Source organism: Polypterus senegalus, chromosome 1, assembly GCF_016835505.1.
Source record: "Polypterus senegalus isolate Bchr_013 chromosome 1, ASM1683550v1, whole genome shotgun sequence".
Taxonomy (NCBI): Eukaryota; Metazoa; Chordata; class Cladistia; order Polypteriformes; family Polypteridae; genus Polypterus; species Polypterus senegalus.
Window position 1 is genome coordinate 186,316,893 of NC_053154.1, and position 14,806 is coordinate 186,331,698.

The 14,806-nt window shown below is 37.9% G+C and overlaps 1 protein-coding gene across 1 annotated transcript; it reads left to right on the plus strand.

Annotated features, from left to right (window-relative positions):
* The first annotated feature begins 7,304 nt into the window (after nucleotides 1-7,304).
* On the plus strand, nucleotides 7,305-13,593 carry LOC120536059 (C-C motif chemokine 20-like). Its single transcript, XM_039764406.1, has 4 exons — nucleotides 7,305-7,530; nucleotides 9,698-9,818; nucleotides 11,029-11,106; nucleotides 11,892-13,593. Exons 1-4 carry the CDS (start codon nucleotides 7,461-7,463, stop codon nucleotides 11,935-11,937), a joined length of 315 nt encoding a protein of 104 aa, XP_039620340.1. The 5' UTR covers nucleotides 7,305-7,460; the 3' UTR covers nucleotides 11,938-13,593.
* The last annotated feature ends 1,213 nt before the right edge of the window (nucleotides 13,594-14,806 follow it).

The window sequence follows — 14,806 nt, forward strand, 5'->3', positions numbered from 1 at the left end:
AATATAACTAATTATTAATTATTATACTTTTTTCATATTATACAAATTAATTATACAGTTATATTATTACACAATAAATCAGCTTATTATCCATTACGTATTCCTTATTTCTACTCCCTTGCTACATTAGTTACAGTCACCTCTATTTCATGAAACAAGAACACAATGAAACCAAGCAAACAGAACAAAAAGCAAGATACGAAGTTTTATTTTTTATATGAATAAAAAAAGAAATATTGTGAAGTATTTTTATAAAAGTTCAATTGTAGTTCTAATTGTACCTCTTATACAATAGTAGAAGAGGGCAGTATTAATGCTCAATGCATACACCAGCTGCTCTCTGTTCCTATGAGGGGCGTAGCAATGACAAGAATGAAAGGTAGTCTCTGTCTTAAAACTTTTAAAACAACAATTTATTGACTTAATGTCTGAAACAAATATTAAAATGACTTTTTTCTTTTTACAAAAAAATAAACAAATGAATATATACATATTGCAGAGTTTATAAAATATAAACAAACATTAGAGAGAGCTCAAGAAACGTCTTACCGTCTCAAGCATCCACTATGCTTTGAGAGAAAGCATGGAAGAGCTCAGGAAGTATGGATACGCCACATTAATAGCAGCCCCACTAGAAACTGATTAGAAGGAACTTTGTACGCCACACTTCTGTTGACTTAATTACTATTTTCAATTTGCAAAGCTTTGGTGAAGTTTACACTCTATGACAAAATAAAATATATAAGACTAATTTTTTGTTGTGTTTTGTTTTGTTATATATTGCATTATGACGTGATTACATACTCCCCCATGAGCGTCACAAAACTTTCCCATATAGAGCACAACAGTAAATGGTAGTCTTCTGCAAATACATACTAAGTTTAATACAGCATTAATGCTACCCAGCTCTTATGGGTAAGTGACACCAAGAGTTGATCAGACTCAATAGTGCCCCTTTGACTTTATTCATTTACTCATCCACTAGTTTCACAACAGGAATGGTAATTTCTCAACACTACTACACCCTTCGTGACAGTAGTGCTCTTGGAAAATCTACACTATGAGAACCCTTCTGCGTCATATTGTGAATTAACCTGAATTAACCTACTCACTGGTTTGACTAATCTATCAGCTCAGGTTCTGACTTAAGCAACAATTTTTGTGTCATCTAGAACTAGTCCATGTGTAATAGGCTTTGTGGACAACACTGACTTTACTTTGGATAATGATATTGTGGTATTGCTGTGTCTCACACTTCCAATTTCACCTTGTTTGTCAGACTCCAACTGGGAATGAACAGAATTTGACAATATTCTGCCTTCAATGGCATGTTCTGGTTCTTGGTCTTCAGAGGAATGCACTCCTTTAGGTTCACTTGTGGCAGACAAGCTTACCATCCAACTTGCAGTCTAAGTCAATATCAAGCTACAAAGAATTCTCAGACTGTTCCTCACTTGAACTCATGACACTGAGCGATGGTACACTTACATCTTCATCCACAATGAAAAGCAAAAAGTTGACTTGTAACAGCAAATTCCAATGAACTGCATTTTCCTGGCCAGTGCTGGCAGGGCTATTATACAACTCTTGTGGTAAACGGTTAAACTAAAATGTCCCATGGACGTTATGAAAGTGGTGTATTTCTTTTGTTCTTCAGCCATTTCAATATTATAAAATCCTGAGGTAAGGTCCATGGTACTGAATATGTTTTTCTCTCCCATGGCAGCTAAACAATCTGCTCGATGTGGCAGGAGGTGTGCATCTTTAACAGTACGAGCGTTCAACCATGTATAATCAACCCAGATGAAGAGATTTCCTCTTTTCTTCCACACCAACACCAATGGAGACAATCACTCACTAACAGACTTTCAACAACAACAACAACATTTATTTATACAGTATAGCCCATTTTCATACAAAAAAATGTAGCTCAAAGTGCTTTACAAAATGAAGAATAGAAAAATAAATCTCAGAAAGGGCACGTCTAACCTTATGGTAGTGACCTGGGGCCACATGCATGTAAGGAAGCCTGAAAGGCTTGTCATCTGTCAAATGTATGTGCTGAAAAGAGTTACTGGCTTTCCCACAATCCAATTTATCTTTAGAGAAGGCATTTCATACTTGTATACCAGGTCCACTAATTGCCCCTTCCAGTATAAAGACACTATAAAGACAGTATAAAGAGTCTATATCAAGGTCTCCCAGACTGATCTGGCCCAACTTGTCATTGAGTCTGCAAGGTTGTGGAGTACCTATGGTGGAACTATTCAGTGCCTGACTTTCAATGTCCACTGTCACATTATTGCAACAACTCAAGGTCTTCAAGAGCCAAACAAGGGACCACATCAGCAACTTTTGAATTTCATGTAAGGGTGATTGGTCTATCACCAGGGTTCAAAATTTTGACTGGGACCCATCTATCTGCATTCATAGATGCAATGACTCTCTCAACAATTGCATTCTTTTTATGAGTCTATGACTTTGGTGGTTCTTTGAGGACAGCGCTTCCTACTGATATTGGAATAGTTGACAGCAATTTTGCCCAGACGATGTGTTCATGCTGTGGTATCAGAGTTACTGAATGCATTAATTTAGCGTTGTCTACTGTTTCTGAAATTTCAGTTCAGTGAAAGAAAATTTAACTGCTTGCAAGCTACTAAGGGTTAAAAGCTGTTTTTGCTATAACGGCAGGTTATTCATACAGACATCTGTCATAAGACAGGGTGAAGTAAGCTGACCCAGGACAATTTCCTTTTATGGAAGTAATCTGTTACGCACAGGAAAGATGACTTTTCCTTCTTTAGGGCACCTTTTGCAATGTACACAAACGGTTAGCCAATGCCTGCAATGTAAGATTAAAGGTTTAGATAAACATATTGTGCTTATTGATAAGTAGAAGGGGGAGGGAGGAATATTATTAAAAGTCGAGTGACACAGAGGAACTTTGCCTCTTCTGCCTTGCAATGTGGAATCCACATGCTCATCTGTGACTGGATAAAATTCCAATTGATTGAACTATTCCTGTCTTCCTCGGGGGTTACTTCCACAGTTCCCTTCCACCTTTGGAGGCCTGACAACATGTTTAGAAACTGGTTTATCTCAAACACTGATTGCACATCCATATACTGTTCTTGTATCTCCAACTGGTAAATACACTTCGGCCGCACATGAACATCTCCACAGCCCACAAGAGTAATATTTGGGGGTAGCTCATTAACTTTGAGTTCATGCCTTCACCCTTAAGCTTCTGCTCGGTATCTTCACTAATTTTACATGCCATGGACCCAATGTGCAGCAAGAGAAGTGAGGGGGTGGTACCTTGAACTAGTACGTCAGTATAGAACAGGCTATTCACTTTTTCTATCTTCATTACATTCTAGAATATAACATCTTTATCAATCATCGTCCTATAATCTTCCTGATATGACAATGTCTCATTTCAAGAGTGAGAGTACAATAGTTAAATGCTCACATCGTCCCCTTCCAGATGTGAGCCCTTTAGTTTCCTTGACCCTGTGGATTATCACTGGTTTGGCTTGCTGGTGAAACTGAACTTGGACAGGCTATACATTGATGCCCTGTCTCTAAACAGGTAAGACACCTTCTTTCTCTCAGACAGTGTGAGTGAGTAGAATGTGAAGCTTTACCACAGACCTGGCAAGCTGAAGAACGAGCCCATCAAGTGCGATCTGGTCAGTTAGATCTTTCTAGTACTTTTGCCAACATGTCAAGACCACGCTCCAATGCACCTGAATCAGACAAGCCCTCTTTTATCTTAAAGGCGTCACTGGCCTTTTCACGGCCACTTCTACTTGAATGTTCCATGGCTTTGAAATGTTCAGGGATTTTTAACATTGACTCTCCCTCTGATGTTCATCAATGGCCTCTTATACTTCTTCAACTGACCATTCACTCATAGGTCTTCACTTGAACACACTAGATAATTCAGGGTAGGGGCAGTTGCATATAAACAGCATGGTTATTTCAGCACTTATGTTCTCTATTTTACCCCCAGTACACTGCAAATGACTGTTAGCTCGCAGAGCAGCAAAGCTCAAACAAACCCAATAGGACTTTCTTTGGCTTTGGGCAATATGGCATAAAAGTCAACCAACAAAAGACATGATACAGGTCTATCACTAAAACAGCACCTTAGTACATCTTAAATTTTCTCTGGGGTGACAACAGCATGGAATGAGCAATTCTTCAAACCAGCTCTCACTATATTATTTGCTCTACCCAAAAGGTGACTCAGGATTGTATCTCCTTTCTCAGGGTTAAGACAATTACTCTTTTGCAGATAGGTATCCATAACATCTATATACTCTTGAACTGTATATTTGTCATCTCCATCTACCCTGAGCATAGGTGGTTCTTTAATGTCTGTCCTTACAATTACATTGACCTTTGAAGAGTTAGGACATGTGCCAAAAGTCTCAGTTATTTCCCTATCTGGCACTACTGCATGACTAGGGAGGCCCAGGCTTTGATTAGCAAGTATTCAGCTAGTAATAGACTGGGTCACCATTGGGACTATTTCCCGAAGCTGGAATGTCATCTTGAAACAATACCTCTGGCCTGACCAGCAGACTGCATCCTGTCATAAATAACTGTACTCCTCCAATGGCTGTGGTGAATACATTAAAGTTCTCCTTTCCACTGCCAGTCATGACATATAATATAGATCAACGTACGAATAGCACACTTTCAAGTATGTGCAAATACAAATATAAAAAGTTTTTTAAAATATCTAAGTGACACTTAATGTGTATCACAGATCTTCAGGTCCAGTGAGTGTACTTCACACAATTTCATAGATTAACCCTCCACAATTGGCAGCAACTGATCAAAAAAATCTGGGTCACTGCACCAATTTTCTGTAACAGACTTTGTTTGGCAGTGATTGAAATTCAATGGAAGAGCCATGGACATCCAGAATCATGAACAGTAACCCCTTTATTTCTTTACACAAAAGTAGAATGGGGCAGTATTAATGCTCAAAGCATACACTGGCTGTTCTCTGTTCCATTTCAAGCATCCACTATACTTTTTTTTAATACCATACCATACCATACCATATTTATTTGTTGAGCGCTTAAAAACACAGCATTACAACTGACCAAAGCGCTGTACAGTTACAACAAGCAGGACTAAAAGTAAAATATTAAAAAAAACATTAAGAGAGAATTAAAACAGAGATACTAAAAACAGGTCAGGGGAATAAATAAAATAGAGAAAATAGCAAAAGGCAAGTGGAAAATGAAACAGGTTAAGAATTAAAAGCCAATGTGAAGAAGTGCATTTTTAGGCGAGATCTGAATGTGGCGACTGAAGCGGCTTGCCTAACCACTAAGGGCAGGGAGTTCCAGAGCCTGGGTGCAGAGACGGAGAAAGCCCTTTCACCACGAGCTTTAAAATGTGCCTTGGGAACAGTTAGGAGCAGCTGATCTGCGGATCTAAGAACACGAGGGGGATTGTGACAATGGAGCAAGACACTCAAATAGTCGGGGGCTAGACCGTTTAATGCCTTATAGGTGAGGAGGAGAATCTTAAAATCGAACCCAGCAGCCCGGGACCCAAGGGCGACCCACCCCACCGAGGACCCAACAGAGCCCAGGGAACCAGATCTCACCAGGCAGCCACCGGGAGCGACCAGACAGATGCTTAAAGCAGGGAGAAGGTAGGCGAAGATGTTGTAGCATTGCCAGATGTCCCAGGAGAGGGGAGGAGTCCAAAACCCCACCTGACATATACAGTCACACACAAACACTGTCATACACTCCCTCCCTCATGCTCTCACATACTGTACACATACAACCCAAGACTTACAAGGATGTACGCCAGACACCCATTCACATTCCCCATACACACCCTACTAACTCTGGTCCCGGTGCTGCCATACCTGAGGTACAACCATTCCCGGACGCCAGAGCTAGCCCCGTTCCGCAGGGATACTAATGAGCAGGCACCCCCGTCCAACGCAGAGCAAAGCAACCCACCACTCCAGACCACAGGCAGACGGCCAGCTCCCACTCCTAGCCTCCAGCCCCAGGCAGCTAACTGAGAACAGAGGTGTAATAAGACCTCTAGTCTCCCTCCGCCTGCTCTAATATAATGTTGATGTGCGTTGATAAGGTGCATTTTGTGGTTGGGGGTGGGGCGCGTTTTTTACATTGCCTTATGACATGGCTACATGAGTATAAAGTTGTAACCAATCTGGAATTGGGTGGACCTGTGGTGCAATAGGCAGCAGCACTAACCATTGTGCCACTACAGATAATTAAAATAGGGATCCAACCTCCATATCTGTATAATGTCCATGAAAGCTGAAGCACCCAGAGATAATTTACAGGAAATATCGACACTTCTCAAAGCTTGTGTCCAGGCTGGTATTTCAATCTAGAAGTCTCAAAAGCTAAGATTAAGTTGTACTGTACTCTCCATTGCACCACAGTTCTGTTTGAGGTCAAATCTAATGGCACAAATTACTTTTACTTTGTAATCTTGTATGCTGTTGTATAATTATAAAAATGAAACAGCACAGTAGAAGTGCTCCTGTCTCACAGCTCCAGTGTCCTTAATTTGAATCTTGGATCTTGGTAATGTATGTGAGATGTTTGCATGTTCTCCCTGTGTTTGCATGCATTTGTGTCATATTACTTGAGTTTTCATTCCAGTTCCTAAATATGCAGTACTTAGGTTAATTGGCAACTTTAAAATGCCCTGGTGTGAGTGAATAGAGATGTGTCTAACTGTGCCCAACAAACTGAGTGAAATTTCAAGCAACCTTGGATCCTGTCCTGTGTGAAAGGAGTTGGATCCAGGCAGTTAAGTCATGGATTTTTTTATTGATATTTTCTCTAGTTGGTTGCTATTTCTATTTTCAATTTGATGACTAATTTTATTATTTTAATTTTTTTTCTTTCAACACAAGATATATGTTTTTTTCAGTGCAATACAGGCTGACCATGAAACAAAAGCTCATGTAGAAAATATTCAATCATTCAATCAGTCATTTGAAATATTTCCAAAATAATACAGTAGCAGTGGTGGGTCCATCTTTATGGAATACACAATAAAGGATTTTCAATGTCATTTTTGTTGGATGATCCTTTTGCAAGCATTATATACTGAAATACTTTTAGAGAATAAAACTTCTCCTAAAATGACTGCTTACATGGCCTCACTTGTAGCTTTACACATAATTGTTTTTTCTCTGTAACACCAGTGGGTGGGGATTGTTACTTGACACATTGACCACTTTCACACCATGGTCTTCAATCCACCTCCAAAATTAAGCATGCACGGTTTCTGTGACGTGCTTAAATTAAGAAGAAAATATTTTCCTGTTGTATGTACTTTTTCCACCCTACCAAAAATATATAAATTAGGCCAAAATTAATGCAAATCACTTTGATGATTACACTCCGGACTGTGACTAAACAACTCAATTAAAGAAAATGCCTCGGCTAATTCAGGGTGTGCTCATCTTCATCATTTTTACAAGTTGCACAGCTTTTGCTAACAATTGTAAGTATATATTTTAATTATTTAACATGCAATGTATTGTCTAACAAAGATTTACGGACCAACTTTGACAATTATCTATACATCTTTACACTATGTCCATGCCAGGGGTGCTTTATGTGCAAAATAAAGCACAAACTAAAGAAAAATCAAAGTTTTATTTAAGAGACAGAACTTTCTATGTGCCATGTGGGCTAGGAAAGATCTGTTAGGGTTTGTTAGCCCTTAAATTAATGGGAATTGTGAATCATATGCTTATTTGCATTAGTGACTAGATGGCAGCAGCTGGAAAGCCGTCCTATGGTTTTACTTTACAAAGCAGAGTTCAAACATAACAAATACAGTGCGCTTTAAGGTTCCTTTTCCTTTTAAATTGATTTTATAAAGCAGATGTCAATATATTGACACTAACGATAAATCCCAAGGAATCTGAAGGTCTCCTCTTGAATACTGAAGCAGAGGTGTGAATGAACATAAATCAGAAGGTGAGCTGGAATAAAGGCTCACTGAAAGATAGATAGTAGTAGGGTTTTATTTTTGTAAAGTAATCTCCACACCCAAAGTCACTTCGGAATGCACAGGAGATTACCTGGGAAGGGAGAAAGCACTATCCATCCAAACTTGGAGCTGTCGGCCCTTATCCCAGCAGTTGTTTTGTATTCTTGTATGGGCCATATCTGTGTGCAGATAGTGGATAGTGTCCTTAGAGTTATCGGCTTGTTTATTCTCATTCTCCAGTATCCCCTTTGGCCTTGTGGGCTTTGACCTGTGATATGGGTCTGGCCATGGAGTCACCGGTCCTCATTATCCAGATGGCCGCTGGGGTTTGGTCCTGGCCACAGAGTCACTGACCCTTGTCACCCATGTTCCCCTATGGCCCTGTAGGCTTGGAGTAAGGTTAAGGACTGGAATGTAGCCTCCCTGCCTTTAAGCGTCATGGGCTTCTCCATTGGCCTTTTCGTTACTTGGTACCATTTATCCAACCCACACCACAAGGAGCAAGATGCTCTAGTGGGTCTTTTAAGTTTCTATTTGTTTGCCTTTGCTGTCCATATAGCCTTAGGATGTCACATAATGATAAACCAGTTAGGCTTTGCTTCCTTAGGCAGGGGACTTGATCTAAAATGATGGGGGTGTAGGATGTGAAAGTTCTATTGCTAGGGTTTTCAACCCTTTGGGAAGACTTTGAAAGATACAGAGTATTTATACTTTATTGTGTGTGTTTTCTTGAGGACTTATGCTTAAAATAGCTGTCAAACAAAAATGGTTTTAATACTGACAGTTTTCTTTTGGATGATGTCAGGAAAATATCACTTGTGGCTCAGTGAGTGAGAGATAATGGGGTAGAAGGAGAAAAAGATTAAAGGCCAACTGCCTGCTAAGAATACTGAGAAATCCTGACATTTAGGTAGACACTAGAGGGGCTCTCAAAAATTGTACAGTATAGAAACCATACTGATGGCCTACAAAGTATAAGAACATAAAAATGTTATAATGAGAACAGGTCCCCTGGCTCACTGTGATCTCACCTAAAGTTAATGTAATCAAATCCGAATTTCAATATTTTTAATGTGCTACTTTTAAATACATAACTTGGTCACATTTCCTTTACATAGAAACTTTTTTAATGAAAAAATGTTTTCTTACATTTACACCAAATATATTCTTAATTAGCATCCTTTTATGCCCCTCTGTTCTTGAAAAATTCATTTTACAGAAGCTATGAGGCTGAACCCTTCATAATGTAATATTCTCAAAACTGAATAAAGAAATTAAGGGGATTGAACTTATCCTGACAGCATCTAGTGACAGTTGAATCACAGGGCACACTCATGTACACATACCAATGTAGAGTTGTAACCTAACTTGAACTTTTTGTGGGTTATGGATGAAAAAACTGGAATACCAAGAGGAAAATCTTCTCGGGCACAGGAAAAATGTACAAATTCCAAACAGACAGTGATCAGGAATGAAGTTCAAACCCAGCATAAGGAAGCAGATTTTACCACTGACCTGAAGTTCATTTGCTGTCTTTGATGGGGCTGAGTTAAACAGAACCAAATCCAGAAACAGTGAAATATGAAAGGTATATTCAGGTATATACAGTAGGTTATGAAGTTTTAGCAAAATATCTTAAAAGTCCAATAACAATATCAACTTTCCATTTCAGATCGCCGTCCTAGCAAGATAACAACAAACTGCTGCACATCTGTTTCTGCTGCTAAGGTTCCATATACCATAAAGGGGTGTAGGCAACAGAATGCTTTGGGTCCATGTGTGCAAGCAGTTATGTAAGTATCTATCTATCTATCTATCTATCTATCTATCTATCTATCTATCTATCTATCTATCTATCTATCTATCTATCTAGGAGACCAACTCCTCCATGTGCTTGTAATCACTGGCAAGTTTACTGTGACAATTCCTTGCTCATAAGTCATATATTCTAAAATTAAACACCACCTCATTTTGCAGTTAAAATAAAGTTTTTTTTATTGTTTCCTATAACACTAAATTGTTACTTACTAAGTGAAAGACTCATTTTATTTGACTTGAATTCCATTTGCCACATATCTGCTTAATTCTTGCTTTTGTCCAGGTCTTTCTGAAATGATTTTGATGACTCTAGGTTATTTTTAAAGTGTCATCTGAAAGTGTAACTCATTTCTAAATTCTATCCATCTATTCAGTTGTATCCTAACTACAGGGTCATGGGGGTCTGCTGGAGCTAATCCCAGCCAACACAGGGCACAAGGCAGGAAACAAACCCTAGGCAGGGCACCAGCCCACTGCAGAGAGCACCCACACACACCCACACACCAAGCACACACTAGGGACAATTTAGAATCGCCAATGCACCTAACCTGCATGTCTTTGGACTGTGCGAGGAAACTGGAGCACCCAGTGGAAACCCACGCAGACATGAGGAGAACATGCAAACCCCACGCAGGGAGGGAGGAAGTGAACCCGGGTCTCCTAACTGCGAGGCAGCAGCGCCACCGTGCCACCCCTCTAAATTCTATGGACATGTAAATCATATACATAAATAAAAAGCAAAAAAAAAAAAAAAAAAAAAACAGCATTTTGTTTATCATAATGTATTATTTTCAATTTAAATTCCTGTCAAGGCCTACCTGATCCCTTTTACCTGAGTTTCAAACTGCTGTAATTTTATAACATGCTTCTTATACTCTATCTGATAAAAACATTTTGAAAATAAACATACAGCATGCTGCATTGGGCTGGCACCTGCCCAGGGCTTATTCCTTACGCTGTGCCCCGGTATAGGCTCCCGAAAACCCCTGCAACCATGTGCAGGACTAAGCTGGTTAGAAAATGACTGAGTTACTGACATACTGTATGTGAGATTATAAAATACACTGTAATCTGATGTTTCTTCTCCTTCCTCATAAAGCTTAAACTTATTTGTGAACTTATGCCCACTCTTACTACTAGAGCAAGGTGTAAATGAGGTAATAAAATTGTCTTTTTCATTCATAGATTTTACACTAAAGAAACTGGTTCATTCTGTGCAGACCCCAAGGCTCCATGGGTGAAACAAAAAGTCAGAATGTTTCGGTAAGTCAATTTTTCACTAAAAGTAAGACTTATTATATTAGTACATGTTATTTATTTCTGTAATTTGCACATTTGAATAATGAAACCTCAGCAAAGGCTTATTATATAAGGCAGATGATTGCTTTAAAATTGTTTCCTTGGACAGAAAATCTAGTGATAGTGTGGTTTTTGACACTATCCTTGCCCAACACAGGGTTTCAACTCAAGACAATAAAATTAAGATTGTATTTTTATTTGGAGTAATAGCTGAGGCTCATATTTGACAAAGGAAATTAAAGTGTTTAAAAAAGATGGTACTGCCACAAAAACACAGATTTACGATATTACAGTCTTCCAGTAAATGTAGCTCATTTGGTCACCCTCCCCAATATCTTGTTTTTAATCCTCATAACACCATTTGATCCCAAGCTCTGCTCATTTCTCTTGCTTTTGAGCCACTGTTTTTGTCATTGGGCTCATGGGTGGTCCCTGGGAATCTTGAGAAGTCCTATAGCGTGGTATACTGTAGAGGCCCCTCTTGTTTTTATATTTCTTATGTGGATGCTTTTTTTTTAATGAGCGGATACACACATTGGGCCGAAGCTTACTGCCATTTGAACCGGCATCTGTTCTGTTTTAGTATAATGGTTACTACATATGTTCATTAACTGTTTGTCGTGCTTCATTCTTGAAATAATTTTAGATATAGGTTAAAAAATAAGTATTCTCTCAGTGTAGTATTAAAATGTAAAGTGTTTTTTTGAAAAGCATTAATGATAACTATATTTTTTCTTTCTTTATTTTAGGAATAAAAAGGCTAAGTCTGGTAAAACAACCTCTTCACCTCGTTGAAGATCTTATCAATTCTTCATGCCACAAAATCAATATATTTAACAGCCTTGCTGTGCTTACCAGAAGACTTTTTCAGTTCTTAGTGACTCATTAGTTAAGCAAGCCTGTATTTTCCAAATGGACTTTTTTGCGTTTTGCACATGTCACATTGACATCTTATCTGTCCTCATTTCGAATATATTCTTATATTAAAACATTCCTAAAGCAAACTTTTATTTCTAATTTAAAAAATGAAATGATTTAGAGCGAATATGTAACTGGCTATAAATGTTTTGATCTCAGTTAATTTACTGGGCTTTCCTCCTAGGCTTATAATGACATTATTCTAATCAGTGTTGCAAATCTAGTCTAAGTCACAGCTTTGGCTACAAGGTCTTACAACACATATGACCTGGGTTTGGAAAAGTACTTCATGCATGCAAACATTAGGTAGCAAGTTCACATGCTGAATAAAACACTAATTCTTGAATTATTTGTGAAAAAAATGTAAAAAGGTCTAAGTGCATTTTCTTATCCCAATAATTAATATTTTTATTGCTCTCTAAATGCTTTCTTGTGATATTGTGTTTTTGTACTCTGTCTATATTTATTTTTTTTTTAGTATTATTTTGCTTTCGGGGGGTGTTGGGGGTGTCAGGCTATCCAGTTGTTTCTTGGACCTCCAGAGACCAGGCACAGATATGACATGAATTTTATAAGAGAAAAGAGGGGGCTATTTACAGCATCACTGCCTGACAGTAATAGGTCCACAAGAACATACTGGGAGACCCTCCTATTTATACAGTGTATGTCAGTTATTAGTATATAGTGCCTTTCATATGCACAACATCTCAAGGTGTCTTTCAAAATGTTCAAGAATATAATTCAAAACAATGAGATTAATTAAGAGGCACAGTGGCTTAGCAGTTAATACCACTGCTTCAGAGCGCCGGAGACTGGTTTTAAATCTCAGCTTAGTTTTTCCAATATAGCATTTGCATGCTATCCTTGTGCCTATGTTGATTTTACTAACTATTTCTTTTTCCTCCCACGTTCCAATGATGTGAAGATTTAGCTAATTGGGGTTTGCAATTTAGTCTAATGGATGTATGGAGATAAAAAAAAGTATAAGGGCATACAGGTACATGATAAGATAAAGAAATGCAAACAATTTCCAACCTAAACCAGCCTGCAATAATGCATTACAGTAATTTGAAAAATAGGAAATTACCATTAGCATGGTGCACTCAGTAACAAAACTGCATGGATTTAGTTTTTTACTGAAACAGTAAAATGTGCACATGAGAAATATTTTATGCAACAGAGAGAAAAAGAGGGATTTTTCTAGCATGCTTTGAATGTTAGCATAGATAGCACTACACCATGGAGTCAGCTATATCACCCCTAGTACATGGATGGGAAACAAGTCACCAAGTGGTGGAAAAGATAATGGACTCTGGCTATTAATGTAATAATATAAGTAATGTATATAATGCTTTAACCTATTATAATTAATGTAAAGAAGAATAATGCAGCAATTCTGAGCCTATTTAATAAGAAATGTCCAAGAAACCTTTGCGAAGACAGTCATTTGGACTTACAGACCGAGAGAGCTGAGAACGCGATCATCATTGCTCCACCAGAAATTTCTATCAGTCTGATAGCCGATCAAAAGTTAAGGGGCTATTGCTGCTTTAAATAGGTTTAGGATATATACTTAAACACTTAAATGCTATGCAAAGTCATATTAGACAAATGTAACAGCTTGTTAATAGGTCTATATGTTAATATGATAATAATAATGTTAATATTAAAACTTAATTTTACTAAATTTTATTACATTAATATTAAAAGTCCATAATAAGTTAGGCTAATATGTTAATATGGTCTTAAGTGACCAGCATCAACTACAGTATAATTTAATTAAAGAGTGTAGGCATTAAAATATAGGATTTTTGAGTGTTCATGTAATACTGGCTCCTCTCTGTTGTTTCTTTTTTCTGCACAGTATATACAATAGATAGGGCCAAAGTGGTGTGTGTGCAGTGGGTGAACACTGGCAGTGTCAAGTCTGACAGTATTATGCACTAAGGCGTAAACATAAATGGGAAGTTTCTTCTCATTGAGGGATGGGCAGCAGTGACATCTGATGTGGTTAAATTATCTCCATAATGATTAAAAATAACACCATAATGCCACAATAATATACCTGGCCTGTGTGTTGGTGGAAAAAATGCAATTGCCATGGGCAGGATTGTGTGACCATGATATAAAAAGTAGTCACAAAAATAAGACACCTACATAATAGGACTTTGTAAAAGTGAAATAGTAAACTTGTGTTGATATTGGGTGCTTGACAGGATGTTAACAGGTTAAATAAAGTTGCTTGGTTTTATATACAGTACACACAGTGGCCACCTTATTGTATACAGTACACCTATCTAGTATCAATTAGACCTCCAAAAGAATCTCAATTCAAATAAGTGTTGAGGGGATTTTGGTCCTTAATGACTTGATAGCATCATGGAGTTCTTACATATTTTGGCCACTTATTAATTGCTGCAAATCTCCCATTCTAACTCTTCCCAATGCTCAATGGAACTTAAATATGGGCACTGCCCAGGCCAGTATAATAAAACTAAAATAACTGTAACTGTCATATTCATGGAACCAGCTTGAGGTAAAGCATACATTGTGACATGGTTCAATATCCTCCTGAAAGTATCCATTTGAATAAAGGTAACTATGACTATAAAAGGATGCACAACACTTATATACTTTAGAAACAGTTTGTGAGAATAATAGAGTGACTAATGGTAATTAATTAATTAACTATTTATTTGTTTTACTATTAGAAAAACAAGTCATTAATTAGACAATTTTGTAAGGC